Source organism: Glycine max, chromosome 20, assembly GCF_000004515.6.
Source record: "Glycine max cultivar Williams 82 chromosome 20, Glycine_max_v4.0, whole genome shotgun sequence".
Taxonomy (NCBI): domain Eukaryota; kingdom Viridiplantae; phylum Streptophyta; class Magnoliopsida; order Fabales; family Fabaceae; genus Glycine; species Glycine max.
This window is the reverse complement of record NC_038256.2, coordinates 23,176,924-23,203,975: the sequence shown is the minus strand read 5'-3', so window position 1 is coordinate 23,203,975 and position 27,052 is coordinate 23,176,924. Positions and strand designations below refer to the sequence as shown.

At 33.9% G+C, this 27,052-nt stretch overlaps 3 protein-coding genes across 3 annotated transcripts; all 3 read right to left on the bottom strand.

Moving 5' to 3' along the window:
- Positions 1 to 1,950: 1,950 nt before the first annotated feature.
- On the bottom strand, positions 1,951 to 8,084 carry LOC102668586 (uncharacterized). Its single transcript, XM_006606718.1, has 3 exons — positions 8,019 to 8,084; positions 2,295 to 2,495; positions 1,951 to 2,202 (listed from the first exon to the last, which is right to left on the bottom strand). The coding sequence occupies exons 1-3, from the start codon at positions 8,082 to 8,084 to the stop codon at positions 1,951 to 1,953; spliced, it is 519 nt and encodes a 172-aa protein (XP_006606781.1).
- A 3,401-nt stretch (positions 8,085 to 11,485) lies between these two features.
- LOC100792184 (uncharacterized) lies at positions 11,486 to 15,992 on the bottom strand. Its single transcript, XM_026127398.1, has 6 exons — positions 15,947 to 15,992; positions 14,897 to 15,160; positions 13,488 to 13,587; positions 13,195 to 13,406; positions 12,444 to 12,665; positions 11,486 to 11,697 (listed from the first exon to the last, which is right to left on the bottom strand). The coding sequence occupies exons 1-6, from the start codon at positions 15,990 to 15,992 to the stop codon at positions 11,486 to 11,488; spliced, it is 1,056 nt and encodes a 351-aa protein (XP_025983183.1).
- Positions 15,993 to 17,653: 1,661 nt separating this feature from the next.
- LOC102668313 (replication protein A 70 kDa DNA-binding subunit C) lies at positions 17,654 to 23,890 on the bottom strand. The gene is made up of 15 exons (XM_006606717.1): positions 23,838 to 23,890; positions 21,965 to 22,038; positions 21,687 to 21,769; positions 20,675 to 20,709; positions 20,081 to 20,240; positions 19,723 to 19,990; positions 19,547 to 19,631; positions 19,315 to 19,442; positions 19,154 to 19,244; positions 18,994 to 19,057; positions 18,682 to 18,839; positions 18,488 to 18,608; positions 18,225 to 18,395; positions 17,912 to 17,983; positions 17,654 to 17,818 (listed from the first exon to the last, which is right to left on the bottom strand). Exons 1-15 carry the CDS (start codon positions 23,888 to 23,890, stop codon positions 17,654 to 17,656), a joined length of 1,728 nt encoding a protein of 575 aa, XP_006606780.1.
- Positions 23,891 to 27,052: the final 3,162 nt, after the last annotated feature.

The following is a 27,052-nucleotide window of genomic DNA, read 5'->3' as shown; positions in this document are numbered from 1 at the left end:
AAATAATTATTTTGTTGACATCCATAATTTTATTTTCAGTCATTATTTTTAAAAGTTAGAAAATAATTAAAAGCTTTGAAAATAATAATCATACGGTTTCATTCGCTAATGGACACGAATTCAAACATTACATTAACTTCAACATAGTTGAAACAAAAAAAAATTGCATGAAAAACTACAATTAACTAATACTAATTTTGCCTTAATCATGTTGCGACCGAGACATGTCGTCTTCCATTTGCCATTACCTGTTTACTAAAAACAGCTAAAATTTCTATTGGCCCAAATTGTTTCCAATAGTTAAACTGTACTAAGACCTTTAGCACGTCATCGTAAATTTTCAGCTCAATAATTTCAAATTTGATAACTTTGTCTAAATACTCATAATGACCTGGTTGTCGAAAAAACAATCGCCTTACCGTTGTGATTCATGAATACCATAAAGGGGAATTCCTTGAGGTGCAACTTGCTTGATCAAATCCTTTAGTTCATCAATGGTACATCCGGAAGGAATGCCAAATTTTTTGGATTTTTTCCTGTGAACGAGTAATAAAAAAAGTCGTGTTGCCGTGGCATGTTCCACCTCCCGTTGTAATATAGCAGGGCATTATGAGTAGGGGTCATAGTAGCTTGAATTAAGTTTAATATACCATCCAGTGTTCTACAAATGGTGCATAATAACTCAATCGGGCCAACACACAAGAATCGATCATTACACATTAACATTGTGTTAACATCATCATTGTTCTTCAATTGCACAAATTGAAAGCAAAATTGGTTACCTGCATCTGTGAATGGCCGTCGGTAGTAAATTTCATCTAAATATTGATCGTCGGTTAGCTGAAGGGTATTGTGCATTCTGCTTTTTAGCATTTGAAAACCACAATCGTTAGGTACTCGAATGGGTATTGGAGTGAAACTTTGGAAATAAATACCAGTTTCGTTGTGAGTAATCGATCCATTCGGAAAAATAAAAGCTAATATGGAGTTCACAATCGTCTAACTGCTTGTTTCTCCCAAAAATTCCATAGTTTGTTGTAAAATTTGGTTTGTCAAGTTGGTTTGGGAGAGAATGTGTGATTTTTGAGAGTGTTGGTGTGATATATATAGATGATGTTCACTAAGACTGCTTGGATTTTTTTAAAAAAATAGACACTTGTAGATTTGTGTTTGTGTTGTCAAGTACAGTAATGTCGTGTCATGCTTTAAGTTGCATCTGACATGTATTGCTTGTATTAGAACTTAAACAATTGAGTAGTCATTTTTATGTCAGTACGTACGTATAGTATTGATTTTTTAAAAATATGCATGCAATTGACAGTGTCTTGCCAAGTTTGACAATGATGTATCATACATGCGTAATTTATTTTTGTTGCACAAATTAATTTATTTCTTAACGCAACATTAACGGCTAATTAACGATAAACGAATGACAAAATTTTATATCACATGATCATTAACGTGTGCATACATAACTGAACCAAATAAATAAATCATCCAAAAAATTAAAAATATTCCAAATAAATAACCAAATGTCACGATCGATAAATAAATCTACCAAATAAATAAATTATCCAAAAAATTATAAACGACACATACAAGGCAAAAATAAAACAACTTCAATGACTATCCGTACGCTGCATATGCCTCGATCTGTGACCTACAGTTGGTTGGCCAATGTAGTTTCTTGTGATGCCCAGAATTTCTCCAGCAACAGTATAGGCTTTTGTTCCTTCCGTCAAGATCCTTAGGTTCAATAGTCTCTCCAACTTATCAGCAATTTCTACAAAACCATCCTAGCAAGTGAAAAAACAAACAAACATAACAATTGTTAGTAATAAAATACTAAAGAAAGCAACAAACACAAATACCAAAAAAAAATATTACCACTGCATGTCGAACATGATGCACATCAACGTCTGTCTCATTAGGTGTTGCTGCTGCCATCGATTACTGATACACATTTGCTTCAACAAAGTCCTCATATTGCCGAATCGGTGGAACACTATGAGGATCCCCTAGCTGTGCTGGACTCATGAATGGGTGTGAGATCATGTAAAACCAATCCATGTAATTTGGTGAACAGTGGCCAAGCACTACACATAATTTCCCTACAGGTGCAATGTACTCACTGAACTGCATCCAACTATCATCAATTTCTTCAGCAGAGAGCGAAGACACAGCAGGATGTGGCAAAATAGTCTGGATGTATCCAAAATGTCATACAACCTTCTCCGGTCGGTGAATGACCGTCAAGGGGCCCATCTGAGATGGCCGGAAAATAATGAGATGACCTTAAATTCTCTAAATGAACGGTGGTCACCGTACCGAATCCAACACACCACGTCAAGGGTCAGTCTATCCAGACGCCTGCGATATGTGGAAATGGGCAGTGCCTTCCCATAGGTCCATCGACATGCACACGGTCTCCCATCATCAAAATTCTCGGCAGGAATAGCGGAACCAACAAATGGAAAATGTTCATAGATCCAACACTAAATATATTTTGCAAACATATTCATTAAAATACACGACAACATATAATATTCAACTTCAATGAAAAAAATTTCGTAACATCTTAACTAACCTGTAATAGAGTGATATATCCTGCAAGCTACCTCGTCGTGCTCTTGGACATGTCATTTAAATTATCATACATGTGCACAAGTGCAGCAACGCCCCAAGCGTAACCTGTGACACCCTCTATCCCATACATATATGTACTAATAAAAGGAAAAGAAAATCATAATTAATTAAAAAAAATTAAAACACATTTAAAAAAATCCTTTCAACAGGGTAAAAGACTCACATTCACTTTCTTTTACATCATATTCAAACTTGTCCAAATAAATAATAAAGTGATCTCGACTCAAACAAGTCGTCTAAAACTTCATACAATTAATATAGAAACTTATACCCCAATGTCACATCCTATCAGAGCATTGTGTCCCGATGTCCTTCAGCACAAGGTTCCTTAAAGCAATTCACCTAGCCATCTGCTCCACCGAACACAAAGTTCAAGATCATCACAGGATCCAAACACAAACAATACATAGGGAGTGAGTTATCACATTCCTAACTAATGGAGAGAAACAAGATAACGTGTAGGTGAAATTATCATATAAAGAAAATAAAACTTGCTTAAATATAGCTCACGTCATTTTACCATTTTGTCGCCCAACATCACATCACAATATAACACATCTCATTCATTTTCACAACATTCACGTACTCAAGGGTAAAAACATAATATCACCAAGTCAATCAATATCGATCAATACACAAGCGTTATGCAACATCTACACTAAGACTCAATCCTATATGCAATGTGGTACCATGTCAGTGAAAAACCTCGTCGGGTGCCTAGGAGTACATGACAAGACAAACCACACACTAGCAAGTCAGGTCACTCTCACTAGGTAAAATCATAGGGAGACCAGTCAGGGTCACGCTATTTTGCAAAGAATGCTCCAACCATATGGGATCAACATAGGCTTAAAGGAGCACTCAAATCGGGTGTATTTACCCCCAAGGCCTACACTCTGAAGAGTCTGTTAGGGCCTCTCCCTCCTGATTCAGGTCCAACCTGTCATATCCTAATTTCATTCGGGGATCATTATTTGTTGGCATGCGACCTTCGCTTGACCGCCTCAAAATGTTTAACACCCATCGTTATGTAATTTGTAAAGTTTCGCAACATTCCAGAAGGAAAAAACAAGCATTGTTGCGCCATCCGTAAAGTTTCACAACATTTCGGAAGGAAAAACAAGCATTGTTGCATAATTCGTAAGGTTTCGCAACATTCCAGAAAGAAAATAGGTGTCGTTACGTAATCCGTAAAGTTCTGTAATGTTTCGGAAAGAAATCAATAAAAAAACACAAAATGGAGGTGTATTTAGTGAAAATGGGGGTGCAAATAACAACCAGGCCCACTTGGGGCTTCCTGAGGGTTCTAAAAGAAGGCGGTGCCTTCTGGTTGAAGCAACCCTGCTCGCTTGGGCGAGCTGGGCAGCAACCAGCTCCCTCTTTCTTCCTATAAATAGGGGAAAAAGGGCAGAGCTAAAAGGTTTAGCCCATCTGGTATTGAGAATTCTCTCGAAATTAGTGAAAAAAATCTAAGCCGAGGTGCTTTCGTAACGCTTTCGAGACGTTTCCATAAGCGATTTCGTGGAGATTCTTCGCCGTTCTTCATCGTTCTTCGGTCTTCAATCGGTAAGTTCCCGAAATCTAATCTTTCAATTAATTCTATGCATCCTTAGTGGTCCCTACTTGTTTCACGTACTTTTATTTTCATTTTGTTTGTTTTCCGTACCCCCTTTTAACGTGCTTTAACCATTTATTTAAGTCATTTTCTCACCTAATAAATGATAAAAAAAATTTCAACCGATCATTTGTGTTGTAATCTCGTTTAATCACCATTAAAATAAAATTTGACCGATCGTTCACACTGTAATCGCGGTTAAACAAAAAAAAGGGCAAAATAATAATAAAATAATCAAAAAAATCAATCGGACGTTTTTCCTTGAAAGTTTCCTCGAATGAATTGACTAATAACCAAAGTGAAACTAAGGCTAAAATCAACTCACAAATCAAGCTTTGTCTGCAAAAATCACTAAAAACCATTTTAAGGTCCAACGCCTTAAACGGTCCTCTTTGCTTTTATCGGTTAACATGGACCGTTCAAAAGCCTAAAATCAACATGTAACTTTACCACTTTTGCAAGAACTGCGTAGGTCTAAGTTCCTCATCGCAATTGAGGATACATAGGAGCAAAAGCCCCGCTTTTGTCGACCACCACAAGAGATCGTTAATGGTCCAACGCCTTAACGTTTATCTCCTTTCAAAATCAAAAGATCGTTTAATGGTCCAACGCCTTAAATGACCTTTGTTCAAATAAAATCTATCTTGCGAAAAAAGATAAAAACACCCTTGTTGACCACAAAAAGATAAATATACAAAAAGCCCATAAAAAACATAAAAACATAAAAAAGGGAAAATAAAACAAATTGAAGACATGATATTGCACATTTGATTAAAGGTTGTCGTCCCTTCTGACGGACGCATAGGGTGCTAATACCTTCCCCGTGCGTAAAAACAACTCCCGAACCTTTCACACTTAAAGTTCATAGACCACACCTTTCTGGTTTTTTCGACGTTTTCCTCAAATAAACGTTGGTGGCGACTCCGCGCGCCTTCCTCCCTTGGAAGATGCACCCGTGAGCCTCACGTCGCCCTCCCGCCGAATGGGTAGGTTGCGACACAACCCAAAAAAACATTTTTGCACACAAACTTTATCTATGAATTGTACAAAACACACGACTCCTCAGGGAACGGGCCAGAGTCTGACATTTTACTTTGGGACAGAAAATGAATGAGCAGTGAACACTTTGATTTCTTGAGTTTCACTCATTAGATTAATCTAAGGGTCACCGATTCATTGTTATTGCTGAAAAGGACTAGAAGTTCCAATTAAAAACCATGGAAAATGTTCAGAGACAAAAAAGGGTGAGAACATAAAAAATGGGAAAGTTTAGTTCAAGTTACAGTACTTTTGATTATGGGGTTCTACTTGCCTTTCTTCTGTTATCACATTTCTCTTTTCAACTTGGATTGTTTACTAATTTTTACTTTTGAGGATTGTTAGGAAAACAATTACTGATACACTATTTTTTATTGATTAAACTTATTGAAAACTTGGAAATCAGAAGATTCATTAAATCAGAAGAGCTGACCCTTAGATTTTTATGTTTACTCTATGTGCGTGTTGCAGGTCCCATTGCATTTAATCATGAGGAATATAATGGGAGCCTTCCCACTTTGATCTTGAGGCCACAATCATGGACAAAGGTAAGTGCATGCATCCACAGTCTTGTTGCCCAGAATAGATATATATTTTAGCTTTTATTGTATTTGTTTCATCAGATCCTTTTGGATATATATATATATATATTTGAATTTACTAAAGGTCTTGTTTGAATAAATTTTTCCATACACTTTTTATAGGAGAAAAAAACAAGAAGGTATATCAAATAAGCTTTTTCCATGAACTAACATTAGGTGTTTTTGATCTTGTTTTCTGTTATTTATTTGTATTTAATTTCTTTTTATAAGCGTATAATGGTTGATGAAGATGCACAGGTGCTGAAAATTTCCTAATTTGATTATGCTTTCTGCTTGAATGGTTTTAACCCAAATTTTGTTCACAGGGTAAATAGTTCAACGACGGTCAATAACACACCCGTCGTTATTGACCTAACATTTCTACGACGTGCCTTTCAACCACCGACGTTAACGTTTCCCAAAACAACGACGGGTGTCATATACACCGACGTTGAAATGCTTAACAACAACAACAGGTGTCATAGACACCGACGTTGAAATGTTCAACAACAACGATGGGTATCATATACACCGACGTTGAAATGGATCCAAACAATGACGGGTTTACGATAATGTGCGTCGTTGATTTGATGTATATGACGACTGTTGTTGACTGCACACTGACGTTGTCTTCTCATATTACAAAGACGGTTGTAGGGTGACCGTCGTAGTTGTTGTCGACATACAACGTCACCTGGAACAAAGACGGTGGTGGGCCCGACGTAGAAACCTTATTTCAACCGATGTAGAAGCTCCATTTTGTAGTAGTGAGAACACATGAAATTTGAAAAAAAAAAATATAAAGCATAATTAACGCTTCTTATTTTTTATTATTTTTTTCCATTTAAATAACCTTAAAATTTACACATGTTTTAATTTCTCTCTTTTGACACTACCTTCGCGGTCCTTCTTCTTACATGTTCCCCACATCAATTGATGCGTTGTTAGCCAGTTGTCGTTAATTCTTTCGGTTTCTACACTGTTTGTTGATTGTTGATTAACACCACGTTTTTTTTTTTGTTTTGCTAGTACCAGCTAATTTTTTTTTAATTATTAGCAAAACATTGTTGTCATATCATTATTGCTGTAAAATATTCATACCAAAGTTTCATCTTGTATCATAATCATTAATATATAATGATGTAACAATAAGATATATATTTATATAAAACCAATAATAATTTTTAGAATAAATTACACTGGCATTCCTGTTTTTTTTTTCTAATTGCATTCGATATTTCTCATTTTTTTTTGTCCTACAAAAATTCTTTAATTGTTTAGCTCTCGAGACCCTGTTTTTCTTAAGTACCGTTTAATAATTTTACAAGAAGTAGACATATGGTGGTCACATGACTTTTAATAAGAATTTATATTTAAAATATCTTCATCTTCCTCCTCTTAATTTCATAAAAGACATGATATCATTTTCAACCTAAAAATATTTTAACATTTTTTCTTCTTTTTCTTTTTGCTATAATTAGACATGAACTCAGTTTTTTGTTAGACGTGAACCCACTCTTTTGATATGCATGTGTTAACATCCTTCCTTCCTCCTTCTTCTTCTTATTTTTAGTTCAATTTTTTTATGTGTTTGGTCGTTTGGTTGCTGCACTTTTGTTAGATGTATACCTAATCATGCCTATTGATTAAATATTATCATTTGCTTTAAATTTTAGTGCTTTGCTCCTGGATTTGTGTTTTAACACCTTTCATTGAAATATTTATTTTTGATGATTAAGTGTTTGATATAATATCTCAATCAAAAGGAACATTTTCTTTAAGTGTTAGCAATAATGAAATAAGAATCAAATATTAAAGGAAAAATTATCATTACCTTAAGAAATATTCATTCAGGATCAATTGTTAATTTGTTATTGAAAAATTAACAAAGATGTTAAGATAATTTTATCTGTTCATATATTTCAATTTATGTTAGTTCATGACTTTAATAAAAGAAAAATAAAAATAATATAAAAAGAGAGGAAATCGAATGTAAGTTGAAAAAAAATATTAATTTACTCTGATTTTTAATATAAATAATGTGAATGTGTATTAATTAATTATTAATATTAAGCTCTTAGGGAGGATCCATGCCACTTATTAGGATAAGGCTTGGAGTTTGCAAAAATTGATCAAACCAAACCAAAATCAATAATCAACGAACCAACCAACCAGCCCATTTCAGCTCTGTCTGGTTGAGCCATTGAGATACTGTAGTGGAAGCAGGTTTAGAATCGATGGGAGTATCAGAGGCTTGGAAGGCTCATTTAAGCATGGTATTGGCCCAGTTATTCTATGGTGGCTATACTGTAATCACTAAATTGGCCCTTAATGTTGGGGTCAACCAAATAGTTTTCTGCTTCTACCGGGATTTCCTTGCCTTCATTGTTGTTGCTCCCCTCACTTTTTTTTCTTGAAAGACATGCTCTTTTTTCCTCCTTCTTCCTTCAACCAGTTCTGATTATATGCTACTAGTCTGCAACTCGTGCACATGCACGGGTTGTTTCGTAAGCGTTTTCTACATGTTCATGGACACCAAAATGATAAAGTTGATTAACAGGGAAATGGAAATTAATAGCAAAATGTTAACAGCAAGATAGCATGACTAAACATTAACATTGTTTGTTGGAACTAAAGACAGTCTAGTTGTTGTCACTATCCTCCCAATCCTCCTGCGTCCTAATTATGATATCCCAAATTTTTTCATAATACCTATAGTAAATAGAGATTTCATCTCCATCATCAAAATTCATTTCTTCAAGAAAATCATACCATGGTTGGACAACACCTTTTCCACCAATAGCAGGATTCAGGGTTTCAACTTTCCATTGTAGTGGGGGGCCGTGTCGCCTTAACACTGTCATGTGGTTACCACAAGCTTTAAGAGGAACTTCTGTACAATGGGGGAGTTTCTGTAATTTGGAAAAAGTAGAATTGTTAAAATGGTAAAAATGTGTTTAAAGAGATTAAGATATGAAAGTCAGGTTACCAGGGGTTCAGGATCATCCAGCATTTCCTGAGTAAGTTGAAGAGTCCAGATGTGCTTTCTGGATGAATGTCTCTGCCTGCCGCAAGTTTGCCGCTCCAGTGGTGGTATGAAATGTATGTCAAAAACAGAGTGATGGTCACATGCAAAAAAATTGATGTTGGTTGACTCGTAGATTTTCAAATCTTTCCTGAAGTTTTGGAGTCCATATGCTAAATACACTTTGTCTTTGTGTTGTCTGACTCGTATTTCATAGATGGCTCCATTGTATCTGAGATGAACAAACTCAGGATAGTGTGGTGCCCATTGTGTATGATAGAACACTAGAAGTTGTATGGTATTCTGAAAAAAAAAGTAAGAAATATAAATGCATGTATATGCAACAATAATAGTAATGGAAGAATTGGGAAAAAAGATGACCTTGTCACTGTTGAAGGCAGCGATAAATTGGATGATCAATGGCGATCGGATGATGCGATTTGTCATCTGCAATCACAGGGATATAAAAGCAAACGCCAAAAGAAACTTGTCAACCAAAGAAAAATTGTAAAATCACAGGGATGCACAATATAAAGGTTAGTAAACAAAGCACCAAAAGAGAAAAACAGCGAAAAGGACTAACGCACATACAAACTGAAACCAAATCGAACGCAAAGACATTAAACAAAAAAATCGAACAACCGCAACAACAGAACAAAACGAAAGTGGAAAACAAAAACGAAAATGATAGTCATGCACATAAAAGTTAGAAAAGAAATGACCAAGGAGGGCCTGACACCTTCAAATCCAGTTTTGTTTTCAAACTTGAAAAGAAAAAAAGGAAAATGACACAACAAAAACCAACGGCATTGCACAAAACCCCCAAACCACGTGCATCAGACACATAGCAGAAAAACCACAAACCAAAAACCCATGAAAATGACAATAAACCCAACAAAAAGGTAGGTGCCGTGAAGAGGAGAGTAGAAATGACTTACCTCAGTTGATGCGGTTGAAGATGTGGTGCTCATTTTGTGCATGGCGTGAAAGTAGAGTTTGGACAGAGAAATGAAAAAGGATTTGCAGAAGAAAGTAGATGATAGGCCTTTCTAGAGTGTGGTATTTAATATTTGCTTCTTTCCAATGCCACACGGTTGTCAATAATTGTGAATTGAAGAGGTGTGAAGTAGATGAAGAGTTTTTGTTCGAAATAGAAGCTTAAGACCGTTGGTATTGTAGGGCAGTAACCGTGTAGATTTATTTTGGGCCCGGATATGAGCATTGGGCCAATTTCTAGAATTGCTTGTTAGGATTTGGTTTTTAATGTATTGCAGAGGGGGTATGATATGGTATTTTTTAATGATATCATGTCTGAAGGATATATATATGGGTATTATTTAAAACTGATTATGTCATGTTGGATAACTGGATTTTTTAAATGTAGTTTTTTCTGTAAAATAAGAATGATGTTGGTTTGAAAGAATGGAGTATATGCAGCATGATGTGATACATTTGGACGATTGGCATGAACGATTTTTTAAAAATATTGTTTAAAGCATAATTATCATATAAGCAGTAGCATATGAACACTAGATATTTCATTATTCAACTTCAGCAATTTAAATTTCTATATTTCGCAGAGAAATAAAGAAAATGTGTACATGTAAATGTCAAAGCAAATGTTAAGCTGTGATAAAGTGCTAAATATTCAGAGGTTATGGGTATGTTTCTAAACGGCTTAATAATATAACATTAAGTAAATGAAATTATAAATGGAAGATATTAATGTGGTGATTAAGATTACATACCTGACAATGTAGAATTTAAGATTGTAATATATGATATCATCTTTGGCTGTATGTTAGAATGTATATGAGTAAGATAACAGTTAGGAATTGTTGCCAATAGATAGTACAATTTGTTGTTTGAAAATTTAGAGTTACCTTGTAAGATTTTTGAAAACCTCTTTGAAGACTGGATTAGTAGTAGAAGTCATATTTTTTTGGTCTTTATCATGAATAAGAACTTTTAATCCTTGCCTTGAATTGACCCTTGATAATGCAACGTATAATTGTCCATGGCTAAAGACTGGTTTTGGCAAATAAAGTCCAACCATAGAAAGTGATTGGCCCTGAGACTTGTTAATCTTCATTGCATAAGATAGCATGATTGGAAATTGTCTTCTTCAAAGCTTGAAAGGCCATGGTGATTGTGAAGGTGACATTGACATTCTTAGGATGTAAACATTATCGCCAAGATTTTTGCCAGAAATGATTTCAGTTGCAATGACATGTTTGGCTAGTCTAGTAACTACTAATCTAGTACCATTACAGAGTCCTTGCGTTTGGTCTATGTTTCTTAGCAACATTATAGGACTACCGATTTTTAGCTTGATATGATGATTTGGCAGACCAAATGTGTTTAGTGAATTGAGAAATTCAATTGTGATTGATTGGAAATGCCAACTGTCAATGGTTTTTGACTTCTCTATATAATCAGAGCTTAAGTATTCCATTTGTTCACCTATTATATTTATTTGAGGTAGCATGCAAAGTTAAATAGAGAATAAATACTGAGTAGACCTTAGTTTTTGTAAATTTCATATGTGCATAAATACCTGGAATCAAGGAAAGTATATAATCATTTGACCTCTTCAACTGTTTCATTGGTGGAAGCTAATATTGCTCTAGATTTGAAGAATTCAGGATTACTGTGATATTGATATAAATCTGTAAATGTTGATTTGACTATAGCATCAATGGGGTCATTATATTCAATAATCAGTAGGTACTCAGGAATTTCAATGGTAGCATATCCATCATTTTGATTCCCAATAACTCCATCTCCAATATCTAGAATCCATTTTGCAAATTTAGTAGTTTCTTGATCATCAATTGATTGGGCATTGCCTTGTAAATGCATGTTTTTGCTGAGTGTTAAGACTTCACAGCAAGGCCGCAGATATGATGAATTGATTGTTGCATTTATAATGTCTGAACGACTTCCTCTTGGAATGACTAGCAAAATTTGTCAGAAATCTCCACCAAATACAATAACTTTGCCTCCAAAAATTTGATTGGGATTTTTTTTCTTTAATAATGTCTCTTAAAGTTTGATCAAGTGCATCAAAGAAAAATTTGTGTGCCATGGGTGCTTCATCCCAAATTATCAGATTTGTCTGATTTAACAATTCTGCTAGCTGACTTCCTTGAAGTATATTGCATGTTGAGTCTTTGAAAATTGACACAGGTATCTTAAATTTGGAATGAGCAGTCTTGCCTCCTGGCAATAACAAAGAAGCTATGCCGCTAGAAGCAACCATAATCACAATTTGATTTTTTGCCCTCAGTGAACTTGCTAATGTTCTCCATATGTATGTTTTTCCTGTACCTCCATATCCATATAGAAAAAAACATGCCACGTTCATTGTTGTTGACAGCTTCCATAATTTTGTGATAAATTTGTTTTTGTTCGTCTAGAATAAAAAAATAAGTTGAGATTTGATAGAAATGAAGAATTAGCAGATGGAAAATTAGAAAATACAGATGGAATTTAACTTTGTTAAATGCAATTTATAATATATGAATTGGTAGATTACCTGTCATGGATAGAAAAAGATTTTCAAATTCTGATCTAGCCTCATCATTGTTGTAATTAAGTTCAGACAATATCAAGCTATTCTCTAGACACGATGCAGGATTTGCACCCTCAAGATATGGCATTGTAGGATAGTCTCTGAGTGATTTTTGGTTTGCATGCAGAAGTTTTTCAATTTCCAGTAATGTTAAATTTTTAAGTTGCTCATCATCAATGTGTAATTCTAACAAATGATAAAGGAAATAGTTAAACAATGCATATCTGTGATGTTATTCAATATAGAAAGTTACAAACTGATTAAAACTAACCTATGTTCAGAGTTGTTTTTTTATAATGATATGCAATGTCTTCAGCTAACCAATTCCATGTCGGACTCTAAAGTTCTTCAGGTTTAGTAATGACACCTGATAATAACATTAAAACAAATAATTTCCTCAAATAATTAGTTGTACCCCAGTCCTTAGCTTCTTTGATTGCTTCCACAAATTCTCTGTCATCTTACAAAAAAACCATTGCGAAGCATGCTTCTCTATATGTAGGGTATAGAACATTTTCAACTGTTCTAATATCCTCAAATGAAGTAGCTCCTTTGCATGTAGTAAGCATCATTCTTAGATAAAACAATTCACCAGTGGTTGGCGGAACCCATATTAGCCTGCCAATTTTATTGCCTTTCTTTCTAAGGTTCTACGATCTAGTCTTTTGGTTGTAGACAAATTTGGAAACAAATTGTGAATAAGTCAGATTTCTACCTTCTGAAAAACATTTGTTGCTATTCATCCAAGCTAAGAATTTTGAATCTGAAATGCTTGGCTTTGACAGGATATCATCTATATCATCATCATCTTCATAAACAACATTGTGTTGTCCTGGCAAATGAAAATGTAATCTCTCCACAGCAGGCTTTCTAGCATGTATTGGAAAACCAAAAATTCTCCAAGTAGCTTCACATGGAGAAATATATCTGACATAAAAAATTTAGAATTAAAAGAATTAATTAAAGAAACAATGAGTAACTTAAGTATACATCTTGAATTAATATTACCTGCGATCCACATATTCTTTAATCTCATCATTTTGAGTAATAGTATTCTCAAGTGTACCATTAGCATCATGAATAACAACAGCAGTGACTCTGTCATAACCTTTGTTAATATATTTAAATAGATATTTAATGGAAGTATTTTGATTACACCATTCAATATTTATATGTGCTTGGTATTTCCTCAACAATTTTGCATTGTAAGGTACTATATATCTATTATCAATAATAACTCCATTCTTTGAAATGGTACGACCATCATTTCTTCTATGATAGATTGGATAGCCATTGTAAGGTACTATATATCTATTATCAATAATAACTCCATTCTTTGAAATGGTACGGCCATCATTTCTTCTATGATAGATTGGATAGCCATTTGAATCTAAAACAGTTTGAGGGTGAAACATTTTAGGGTAAAAACGGCTACACTTGCCTTCTTTCATACATGGAGACTTAGATTGGAGAATTCCACATGGCCCATGTACCATATGATTTTGGTCTAATGTATAGAGTTCAGGGTCATTTTCATGCGAAGGAATTTCTACTGATATTATGTGGTCAATGTCATCTAAAGATGGATATTTATTATCTGGGTGTAAGAATAGCAATAAATGCACATGAGGAAGTCCTCTTTTTTGAAATTCAATTGTGTGCATATCTGCAATTGTTAGCTGATTGTATTAATAATGGAACAGTAATATAGAAATTCTGTATAGTTGTATCATATCAAGGAAAAATGGAAAGCAATAAACAAATGTGTAACTTTAAGAAGCATATTAATGGCAAACTCACATGCAACTACTTTTCCAAGCAGGTGTTTTTTTGTTAAGTCAAAAAGCATTTGTTCATACTTCAATCTGAAAACACGTGAGATAAGATCTGGTCTATCTGTTGCTTTTAGATTCAAAGGTGCAAGTACTCTACGGATTTCAGGCCAATTTGGATTACAGGTTAAAGTAATAAAAAGATTTGGAAAACCCACATGGCTGCATATTGCCATACCATCAAAGTAAAGTTGGTCCATATAACGTGGACTGCCAACAAAGGTTGACGGCAAAATCACTCTTTTTCCTTTAGAAGATCCTTTACTGCTTCCAGCATCTAATGATGTTTGTAAACTGCAATACTTGTCAACTCTAAGTTTTTTTTATTGTTCCTAATGTAGCTAAGTCTTTCAGACTCAACCATGGTGTATGCTTCAACAATGAATTGTTGGAATAGTTTTCTAGAATGCAAAAAAGTTTGTGCTTCATTTGATCTGGACTGTAGTCTATAAGCAAACCACTCTCTCATCGTTAGACAATTTCTCTTTCTTTTTCTGCTGCTAGGTGTACAACGGTGAAGTATATCAGGTCTATATCCATCTTCACCATAAGGGAAGAGTAAAGGGTATTGGAGTCATAGATAACTAGAGTGTAATTCATGGATTCTTTGTAATTCTCCATTTTGAGTTTCTACAATAATATCCCTTCTTGAGTCTGGATCAAAATCGCCAACAATCAAAGCATCAACTTCAGAAACATTTGGGAGATTGTATGTACGACCATTTTTCTCACGTGCAGCTATCAATCTCAATTTTACATTATCGACTTGACTATCTGTCAATCTGTCCCTGACCATTCTAAAACTTTTTGCATGGACATTGTACTCATCCAGCAATTTCAACATGTTGACTGCAAAAAACAATATAAAAATACATTCATTGGTGTCAGAAAACATGCTTTCCGAATTAGAATTCTTCATATTTGATAATAAAAGAAACAAAAGAAGTACTACCTCATTGTATTAATTCTATTTTCAACTTCATTCTACGTATCAAAGATATACAATTGTGAAAATTTTGGTTGCTTTCCAGGAATTGGTAATAAGCTGCCTATTCGATGGCATGGTTGACCCTGAATTCTAATTGTAGGAGGTCCTCTACTTTCATTAATTGATTTGTCTAGCTTAATACCAGCATACGTAAAGGCAAACATCATGTTGTATGTCTGTATGTTACACTGATAATTTTTACTATCACTTGCTTTACCATCAAACAAAAGTCGTTCAAGATATTTCGGTGAACTTTGTAATAACGGAAGCTCAACTTTCCCATCTCCACAACATAAGCTGAATTTTGGACTTGTTGTATTTCTATCTTTTGAAATTCTTTCATCATACCACATTTTTGCATTGCAATGTCTACATTCCATGGCCTGATCACCCAAGTCAGAATAGCCTGAAATTGTCTAATGAGATAATGGAATTTAATTTAAAGGATATCAGTTGATATCGTTAACGTTATATCAGAGCTATAATTATTACCTTCAGTATCGATTGCAGGTTCATTACTATTGGATTTGCAATTTTCATCCTCAGACAAAGAATTAGAATCAGATGTTGTAACAATTTACGTTAGATATCATAGATATAATTAAAATTTGGGCAAAAAAGTGAGTAAGGATTTTCTATCATCATACCTTGTGGAGATTCAGAATTTATATCTTCTAATGAATCAGCTGTCATGACTTAAGAATAGAGACAAATTAAGTCAAGTTGAACAGACTAATGTTTTTCTAAAAGAAAACATCTTATTTATAATTTCTCACCATGACATTGTATATCTTTCAGAGTGGAATCTTTACTTTCCTCATGTGATCTGTTAGGCTGAGTCTTTTTTTTTTTTGTAGGATACCTTTCCTATACATTCTGGCTTTACCTGAGGTACATGCATTTGCATGTGCATTCTTTTGCATGTTTGTAGTTGATATCAATGAAGTTGTTTGGTATATCAATTCACCACAACAAAGTTTTGAAATACACAAAGACGAAATTATACATCAAAGTAATTCCAAATGTTCAATTGTGTAATAAAAACAAAATTAGACATGCAAGTTGAATTAAAGTAGTTTCAAAAATCAATCATGTAGGAATGATCAGACTCAGATGTAAAGATATTTTATATAGAGGAGTAAGTTCTGGATATAGAATCGACTATGTCATTGATCTGCACTTTTAGAGGTCAAGAATTTAGAACCCAATTTACAAAAAAGGATGGAATATTTTGTAAATTAATAAACAAATGTTAATTGACATCAAGCAAGAGATGGCAAATATGAAATGCCGGTTTGGGGGATTAAATGTGATTATACGTTTTTATATGATGGATTTCATAATTAATGAACATATTTGTTTTGGCATCCAAAATTACAGCTAAAGATTCATGGGTAAATTTTAATAAACAAATCTTAATTGACATAAAGCAAGAGATGGCAAATATCAAATCTGCATTTGCTAGATTAAATGTGATTAGACATTTTGACAGTTATCATTGTAATAAAAAAGAAAATTGAGCATCAAATTGAAATTACAACACAAAACTACAACTAAAGATGCAGGGTAGAGAAAACTTTGATATCGAATGCTATCCAATCTCTCTTTGATTGATCAATGTGTCATATTTGCAATTCTCATCTCTAATAGAATCGAAATAATCCTTGTCTTGAATCTCTCCTCACTTAGTACTAATTATACTAAATTTCCAAATTAGTTGTGCAATAGCAATTTCCTATTTTACTGATTCTAATGACTTATCATTAATATTTGAGTAGTCAAAAAACTGAGTTTTTAATTAGTAAATGTCAGCTTATATTTTAGTTCATGTGTAATTCCTTCAAAAAAAATCTTAATTCATGAGTTATCTGGACTTGTTAACATTTATCAGCATTCTTGTATTGAATCGAAATAATCCTTGTATTCAATCTGTCTTTATCAATTATCTTGACTCATTAACATTCATCAACATCCTTGTATTGAATCGAAACAATGCTTGTATTCAATGTCTCTTTGATTACCATTGAGCAAAGGACAAAAAATTAATTCATCAGCTAACTTGAATTGATTACATTCATTAAGATTTTGACAACAACAATCCACAGATTGGAATTTCATCACGGGGTTAACAAATAGAGTAATGCAAAGTCCCAAAAAACTACTGTTTCATTTAATCAAAGAGGGAAAAACCAGTTCTGTTTGCAACTACAAAATCTATTTAACAAAAATTAATGTTCCAACAACGTCCTCCATGCAAAGAGTTTAAATACCACAAAAACTACGACACGGCAAATATTACAATTTGACCATATGATCATAAAAAAACATCCAAGGCAACATGTCAACAACATAATTCATTCAAGCTGAGAATGCTTGGCTAATTTGTTCGAGGAAACTTCAGCAGGTGAAATTTGAAAGTTTTTTCGCTCATTATCCAACTCATTAGAAGATACGCACTTAGTTGGTGTCAATGGAATCTTGAGAAGAGGGTCATGATCCCCGATAACAGACACAGATTGCTGCATAAAATATTAATTGATCAGTAAGCTAAATTTTGTTGACATCATCCAAAAATACACCAGCAAAAACACACAACGACAACCCCATCTTACAGATTCAAGCTCTGTAGGCTCACTTGAGCCAAGCATTGACCGATCATGATCAGCGGTAATAGACACAGGTTGCTGCATAAAATATTGATTGATGAGTCAGCTAAATTTTGTTGCCATCATTGCAACATACACCAAGAAAAACAAAGAAAGACAATGTTAGCTCACAAATTCAAGCTCTATAGGATCGGTCAACTCAAGTATTGAATTATCGATCTTGCAACATGGTTACATGATATATGAATCAACAGTTAAAAAACAAATGGAATATATGCATACACTCACAATAACTAAAATAGATTTGACAAAACACAACCTCACTATCGGGAATCATATCTAGCACAACATTGATCAAGTCTGATTCATCTGAATATTTAAGAACAACAGAATTCCTGAACCTTGGTTGCACCTTCACTTTGAATGCAAGGAAACAACCCAATAGCCTATCTAGTACTTGAGGAGAGGCATTTAAATCAACATCCCCATCCTTGCGCAGAAAAAGAAGAATGAAAATGGATAGCAAGGTAACAAATGTTCAGTTTAAATTAAAAAACATTGCATGATAATACAATAACATACTTCTATTTTGAGCCTATTGACTTCATCCGCTGTCTGACCAATTAACTGTGCACATTCATGATCCCAGATCAAAAATTTGGTTTGTTCACCCTTGTGATTAACCATCACCTCAACCCGATACCTGCCAATATAGATATCAGTATAAGAAAAAGTAGCTAATGAATGTCATACCAATTAAATAGTGAATCAATCACCTTAGTACAGGTTGATCATTCTCTTTGCCACACGGACATGTGAACAGCACAGTTTGCATGTCAGCTTTTTTATAACATTGACCACAAGCCGGATAGCACCATGAATAGTTGTCCATCACTATAGTTGTAATCTTGGCGACAGTAACACAAACAAATTCCTGTTTGAAGAAACTGACATTAGATTTTCTACAAAGAAAAGCTACAAATGAATAAGAACATCACCTATGAACTGGCATTAATCTGAGAGATATTTTTTACTTCAGTCTTTGACAGAAACACATCCTTTGATGATAATTAAGATGACCCTGAAACCTGTGAACTCCTTTGTCCAATAGGCGCCAAAATTGATCTAACCTCGATCCCTAAATCTAAAAGGCTATAACAATACAACAAATGCAAAAGCCCAACAAGACTACTTACATATTTAACAATTTGAAATTGCAATCACATAAGTAACACATTGCCAAAATACCTCTCTCTAAATTCTTGAATTTCCAGCACGAGGTCATTGATCATGAGTTTAGACGCCTTGAAAGAATTACTGACCGATGCCAGATATGATCCTACAGATTAAACCCAAAAAAAATATAATCTAGCAAGCATGGAAATTGAGAAATCTAACATTACACTGACCCTGCGCTTCCTTAATCCTAGCATGAGTCAAGAGAATAACGATTGGCCTTTCATCTTCAATATCATTCAAATAAGACAAAAACTGTAAGCAGTAATTTTCCCAGAGTGTATAGGATAGCACCTGTCCACTATCAGAAGGAAACAACAATTAATATATCAGTATATCAACAGTTAATTATCATCAGATACAAACAACAATCACACACACTCAAATTAAATTGTAAAAGATAACCTCAAATCCTTTAAATTCAAAACAACCCTCGTATTTTTGGATGACACATATCGGAATACCACTTCATCAATCACGCCAATAACATCTAAAACAACCACAAGGTAAACGTATCTTACTTGAAAAGCCATAAGCAAGTCAATCAAAATCGATCCACAAATTGCAAACAACGATCTTACCAACCAAGAGTCCAATTTTAAAATGACCAGCAATGACACTAGAAAAATCAACAAATCTAAATTTCCTAAAAGGTAACTGTTCCATATCACATAAGCTAACAACAGTAACTCCAATAAAATATAATTTATATTCATGATCACAAACTCTGAATTTCCCATCATTCTTGATAACTTTAAAATTATGCATCACATAAGTCAAATTTTCTTTCAAATCAGCCTTGCGAGACTTCAGTTGATCCTGTTTGCAAACAACATGGATTTCATCTCCCTACAATATAGAAAGCATATAAATACATCATCGAATGGCCAATAATATAATAACATAATTTATAATTTAAAAAAACCGCCAAAAACATACATCAGAATCAACAACCACCATTTCGGCTTGTTCAGTCTTTCCGAGAATCCCAATGAACCAAAGATCAGTGATCCTTACAGAAAGCTTAAGAGTTTCCCTTGATCCATCTATCAATTTAATTTTATCAGCAACACGTGCCATAACTTTATAATCGCAAACCCTGAACAACAACTCCAAGAAAAATAGAACATCAGTTAAAAACCAAGCATATAGTCAAACGACAAAAAAACTAAACTACCACCTCAACCACTGCAAACCAAAGCTAACAGCCTGTCACCAAAAAAACAAAGAAAATTCACAAAACACACATAAGACCGCAATAAACTCCATATAAATTAGTAAAAATAAACATGTGGACAAAACATATGCCCATGTGACTAAACAGAATTCACATATAAGAATCCATTAACACCAAAGTTAACAAACCATACAAAAAAACAGCCATCCTCAAGTTAAACCTCAACTTCTCTCAGCCAAACCCAAACTTGGGTACAAAAGTATAATTTTCATTTGTCACACTCAAAACTAACAGCCAAACAAAGGCAAACTGTAAAACAAACTACTCAACCAAAGAATCCACAACATGAGCATTACCTTAGCTTCTCCGGATCAAGCTTAGCAAAACTAAACTGCAAAACAAAATTGTCAACCAAAGAAAAACTGTAAAATCACAGCCATGCACAATAGAAAAATTAGATAAAGACATTCAACAAAAATAACATTACCTTTTGTTCTCATAACCAACCAAACACCAGAGCTAAACCAAACTGGGAAACAAAAAGGAAAATCACAGTCATGCACAACATAAAAGTTAGAAAACAAACGACCAAACAAACAAACAATTTTCCTCTGAAACTTGAAAATGAAACAAACTATAAAACAAACCTCTCAAGCAAAGAATGCACAACATGAACATTACCTTAGCTTCTCCCAATCAACCTCAGCAAAACTAAACTTCAAAAACAAACTTCTCAACCAAAGAAAAAATGTAAAATCACAGCCATGCACAATAGAAAAATTAGACCAAGACATTCAACAAAAATATATTACCTTTTCTTCTCACAACCAACCGAACAACAGAGCTAAACCAAACTGGGAAACAAACAAAAATGACACAACAACAACCAACGACATTGCACAAAACCCCTAAACCACGTGCCCAATCAAAGAGTGGAAGCTAGCTTAGCCATTAAACACATGACACAAAAATTCCTTGTTGATCAAAAAATTAACACGTAAACCACTTGCTGATAAAAAAATTAACACGTAAAGCACCAACGTGTAGAAGCTCAGGACAAACCAAAAACCCATCAAAATGACAATAAACCCAGCGAAAGGGACAGGTGCCAATTTTCTAAGAAGGGTCACACCAGTAATTTTCCTATGCTTCTCTTTTATAATATAGGAGTCATGCACAACATAAAAGTTAGAAAACAAATGACCAACCAAACAAACAGTTTTGCTATAGAAAAATTAGACAAAGACATTCAACAAAAAAACATTACCTTTTCTTCTCACAACCAACCGAACAACAAAGCTAAACAAAGAGAAAATCACAGCCATGCACAACATAAAAGTTAGAAAATAAACGACCAAGCAAACAAACAGTTTTGCTCTCAAACTTAAAACTGAAACAAACGAAAATGACACAACAACGGCCAACACCATTGTGCAAAACACCCAAAACACCTGTCCAATCAAACAATGCAAGCTAGCTTATCCATCAGACACATGGCACAACAGTTCCTTTTGGAGGAAAAAAACAAACACGTAAACCACAGACGTGTTGCACCCGAAGAAGAAAACAAGAAGACAACAAAATCAGAACAAACCCAACAAAATCCAAACGAAAGCTAAAACACACATGCGCAACATAAACATTACCTTTTCTTCTCATAGTCAAACCCAGCAACGGAGGAAAAGCAAACCCCAAAAGAAACTTGTCAACCAAAGAAAAACTGTAAAATCACAGCCATGCACAATATAAAAGTTAGTAAACAAAGCACCAAAGAAGAAAAACAGCGAAAAAGACTAACACACATACAAACTGAAACCAAACCGAACGCAAAGACATTAAACAAAAAAACAGAACAACCGCAATAACAGAACAAAACCAAACTGGAAAACAAAAACGAAAATCACATACATGCAGATAAAAGTTCAAAAAGAAACGACCAAGGCAGAGCCTTACACCTTCAAATCCAGTTTTGCTTTCAAACTTGAAAAAGAAACAAACGAAAATGTCACAACAAAAAAACAGAACAACCCCAACAACAGAACAAAACCAAACTGGAAAACTAAAACAAAAATCACAGCCATGCACATAAAAGTTAGAAAAGAAATGACCAAGGCCGAGCCTCACACCTTCAAATCCAGTTTTGCTTTCAAACTTGAAAAAGAAACAAACGAAAATGACACAACAACAACCAACGGGATTGCACAAAACCCCCAAACCACGTGCCCAATCAAAGAGTGAAAGCTACCTTAGCCATCAGACACATGGCACAAAAATTCCTTGCTGATCAAAACAATTAACACGTAAACCACTTGCTTAACACGTAAACCACTTCCTGATAAAAAAAATTAACACATAAACCACCCACGTGTAAAAGCTCAGGACAAACTAAAAACCTATCAAAATGACAATAAACCCAACAAAAGGGACAGGTGCCAATTTTCTAAGAAGGGTCACACCAGTAATTTTCCTATGCTTCTCTTTTATAATATAGAATATAGATATTTAATCACAAATCCTCTTGTTTTGCTGTTTTTTATAATAACTATAAAAGTTACGGTAAGAAATTTTCTACTTGGTTGATCGTGTATAAATTTCTTTTCTTTATTGATAGTGCATGACTATTAAATTAGAAAGAAAATTATTAAATTGTTCCTTGCTTTTAACTATTTTTTCTTTCATCTGTTTGATGCAAAATTTTAAAGATGCGGAACATCTTATATAATATAGAAATAAATATTCCTCGTTGGCATCTTGCCTTCAACTTTGGCAAGTTGATACTGTTAGATATTAATTAGAAAAATAATAATAACAAGTTTTATGAGCCTTAAATTGTGGAAGATGAAAGTTGTAAGGTTGTAAGTTACAAAGTCTTGAATAAGCAATTATGTGAGCATTTAGTATTCTTGAATAAGCAAATTATGTGAGTGGTCACTCTATTTTAGTATAAATAGGGGATCATACTCTTGTATTTTGTGTGCCAAATGAAATAAAATCTTCTTCTTCATCCAACAAAGTGGCATCAGAGCTTGAGTTCTAGAGTGTTGAGAGAGAAACACTTTGTGAGTTGAGAGATGGCAAGCAATGGCTTGAGTATGTTTCAATTCCCTCGTCTTACCAAAGAGAATTATGATAATTGGTGTCGTCGCATTCTTGATTTAAAATCAAATTTTCTTGATTCCATTTGGAATAACTGATGTCCTCTCAGATGAAAATCAAATTTCTTGATTCCATTTTTTCTTGATTCCATTCTTGCTAGCAGACACATCTCAGATGAAAATCAAATTTCTTGATTCCATTCTTGCTAGCAGACATCAATTTCAGGTACACAAGGATAATTCTCCATTTCCAAAAATTTTGGAATTCAAAAACAAGATGCCTCCAAATCCTCAAATTTTAAGGCTCAAAGATTGGTTCTCCAGATATGATTTTTCCGTTAAACACATAAAAGGGAAGAGTAATTTGATTCTTGATTTTTTATCCAGACCGAGCAAGACCGTTAAGGTGATAACTTCTACTCACTTCTTCCCTTTGATATTCATGGTAAAACCCTTAGCTGAGACAACCAAAACCATTAGGGATTTCCCTCTAGGGTTGGTTATCCATACTCCAACAGAAATTCTTCAATATGCTAAGTCTCATTACTTCCATTTCCTTCACGAAACCATGAGATTAAAATATACTCCTGCATAAATATTTGACTCTGAGATACCCTTTGGAGCCATATTTGAACTTTTTGTGAGATTGGATGGGATTTGTGTGAACCAACCATATGGGCTATTTGGTGTAATACAGTTCAATATTCTATTCTCATTGCCATAAAGCCCTTGATGACATACCATATCTTGACAAATTCATATAAAGATGAATATTTTTTATGGACAATGTTAGAATGGTTTTCTCCTCTAACTTGGTGGCGTATGAAGCTTAAATAGATTCTAGACACTAAAAGGCAAAGGGAGATCACAAAAGATCACATGAAAAATCTAGTTTTTATTGTGATTATTCACCGTCCTTATTTTATGGAACAAGGACAACTTTGGTCTAGAAATGAAGCTCAAATTTGGGGAACATTTGAAGTTTATCCTTTAGATGAAAGTTATCGGATCCAGCTGGCAAGACACCTCTATGAGATTAATAATTATTCACGCAAACCTCTGAACCCAAACCTACCAAGTTCATCCCAAAGGCCAATGGATTGTTATCCTACTGACAGGATAATACTTCAGAATAATGATGACAGTCAAATTCGCACAGAGTTTTATGTTCCAAATCCTGCGTTCCAAAAGGAGGAAGATCTAGTGGAGGACAATCTCGCTTTAGAACAAGACTTGGAGGACTACAATGCTCAATTGATGGAAGAGTTGTTACACAAAAAGCGATATCCTTATTATCATCCAATGTATGGAAGTCTTACCCGATCAGAAGTCCAACAATACAACTTGTCATTATCCACTAGATCAGACTAATAGACTGCTAAAGAAATTTGTATAAAGGTGTGCAGATAGAGATTGACTTTTTCGGGATAAGGATGCTCGAAATCCTATCCTTCTCAACGTGTGACACATGTCTACTGTCAAAATCTGCTTTATGACTCAGCCTTATCTTGAGTCTGCTTTATGACTCGGCCTTATCTTGATCTTAGAAAAGTACATTCTTTTTATCTTCTTTTGCAATAGTTTTATCCTTCCCAAGATAAGACCTTGTATAATTGTGTGAGTTCTCTTCCTATATAAAAAGGACTAGTTTGTATGTTTGGGCACACTGAATTGAATAACACTCTCTTCTTATTAAAATGTCTCTTCTGTAAACTCCATCTTCTCTGAAACTCTGAGTTATATAATGTTTATCATTTGAGACTCTCACCAGCTAGCATGCTCTACACTAGCCTCTTTGAGGATCTTGTGTAAAATCATCCCCAAAGTATGATGAAAAGTGAAAACCTAAAAGGTGCATACATGCATGTTGTCAAGAACTAGAAATTTAAGGATAAATTAATACTTTGATGGGCCTATTGAAATATAAAATCATAAAGAGTAACAAAAGCAAGAATTCATGGGGTTGAATAATCCGAACACTGGATGACTTTAACCAAGCTAGTCAATCAAATGTAAAAAAATTGAGCTCCTTCAAGGTACCACCAAATTGATAATATATATATATATATATATATATATATATATATATATATATATATATATATATATATATATATATATATATATATCAATAGAGTTGTTGCGTTGTGAATGGGTAAGGTAGAAGTGAATTTTTGGCAATTTTGCTTTCACTTTTTGTGGTTTTTCTTAGTAGGGAAGATTTTTTCAAACTCATAAAAAATATATATTGTGCGATACACATATCCCTCCTAAACAACTTACTTAGCACCATCACTCTAGATGAGTAGATGGCGCTATATAAAGTGGTTCCTCTCTGTTTCAGATTATCACACAAATTTAATTTTATCAATTGATCCAATTAAGCTTCATTGTTTTAGTTTTCGGGTAATGTTAAGAAGTGGAAGTGGTGTTTCTTCCACTTTCTTTGGCTCAGTTATCTTTATTGCCATCGACGACGACAGTAGTGGTGGTGACGACAGTGCTTCCTCATCAACGTAGTAAATTTTTAAACCAATTTCCCCTTGGGTCATGCTGAGGAGGAGATACTTCTCGTCTAAAACATAGTACACCAACACCTCTTTGCCTTTGTTGATGAACTTCGTAGAGCTGAGGCATATTTGACCGAGGGAGTTGTTTTTGCGGGTGGAGTTCGAGTGTGTTGCTGAAGATGTGATGAAACGACGGGGAGTTAACATTATTGTCTACATTGAACAACAAACATTTTGTTTAGTCTCTTGAAAATATTTTCATAAGCATACCCAAAAGTAAAAATAACAAATTAAACATTTATAGTCTTTTTCGATAACACCTTAGAATATTTTCTTCTTGATACATATTTACTAAATCTTGAAATTTAAAAAATGAAAAATATCTTCAAAAAATGAAAATGAAAACAAAAAATAAACCGTAAAACCAAGTGCCAAGAATGAAAATATATTTGCTTAAAATTTAGAAAACATTTTCTCTTAAAATATTTTCAAAAACAGGTTCAAAAGTAAAAACAACAAATCAATATTTTTCAGTCTTTTCCTGAAGAAGTGAAAACACAATGATACTTTAAATATTTTCTTCTTGATACATATTTATTAAATCTCAAAAATTTAAAAATAAAAGTTATTTTCACCTGAAAATAAAAAAAATGAAAAGAAAAAATCAACACGAAATCAAGCACCACCTTATCTTTCCTTGTGGCATTAAACCCCAAATGTCAAGCATTGTAGCCAAAGCAACCTTTAGGAGGTCCAAAATGAGTGTTTCAAAAACACTGAAAGATAAACTTAAGGAAACATGAAGAAATGCTTTTGCTTCGATGGTTTTATTTAACAAAATCAGATAAAATTTCATTTGATTCTTATAGCTGGTTTATTGAATAACAAAGTACAATTTTGATTCTTAGTCTTCTTGCATATTGAGCTTACTTTGATATTTTGCCTTCATTCCTAAAAAGATCATAACCTTGACCATGTGTTTGGCGATAATGTATTTTTTTGAGGGTATTTGAACAGTTCTCTAGGATTTTAATCATTCATTAAAATTCCACAAAAACAAGTGGAATTTTAAAAATTCCTCACTCACTATGTTCATCTTAGAAAATACGTTTCATCTTCATCTTCATCT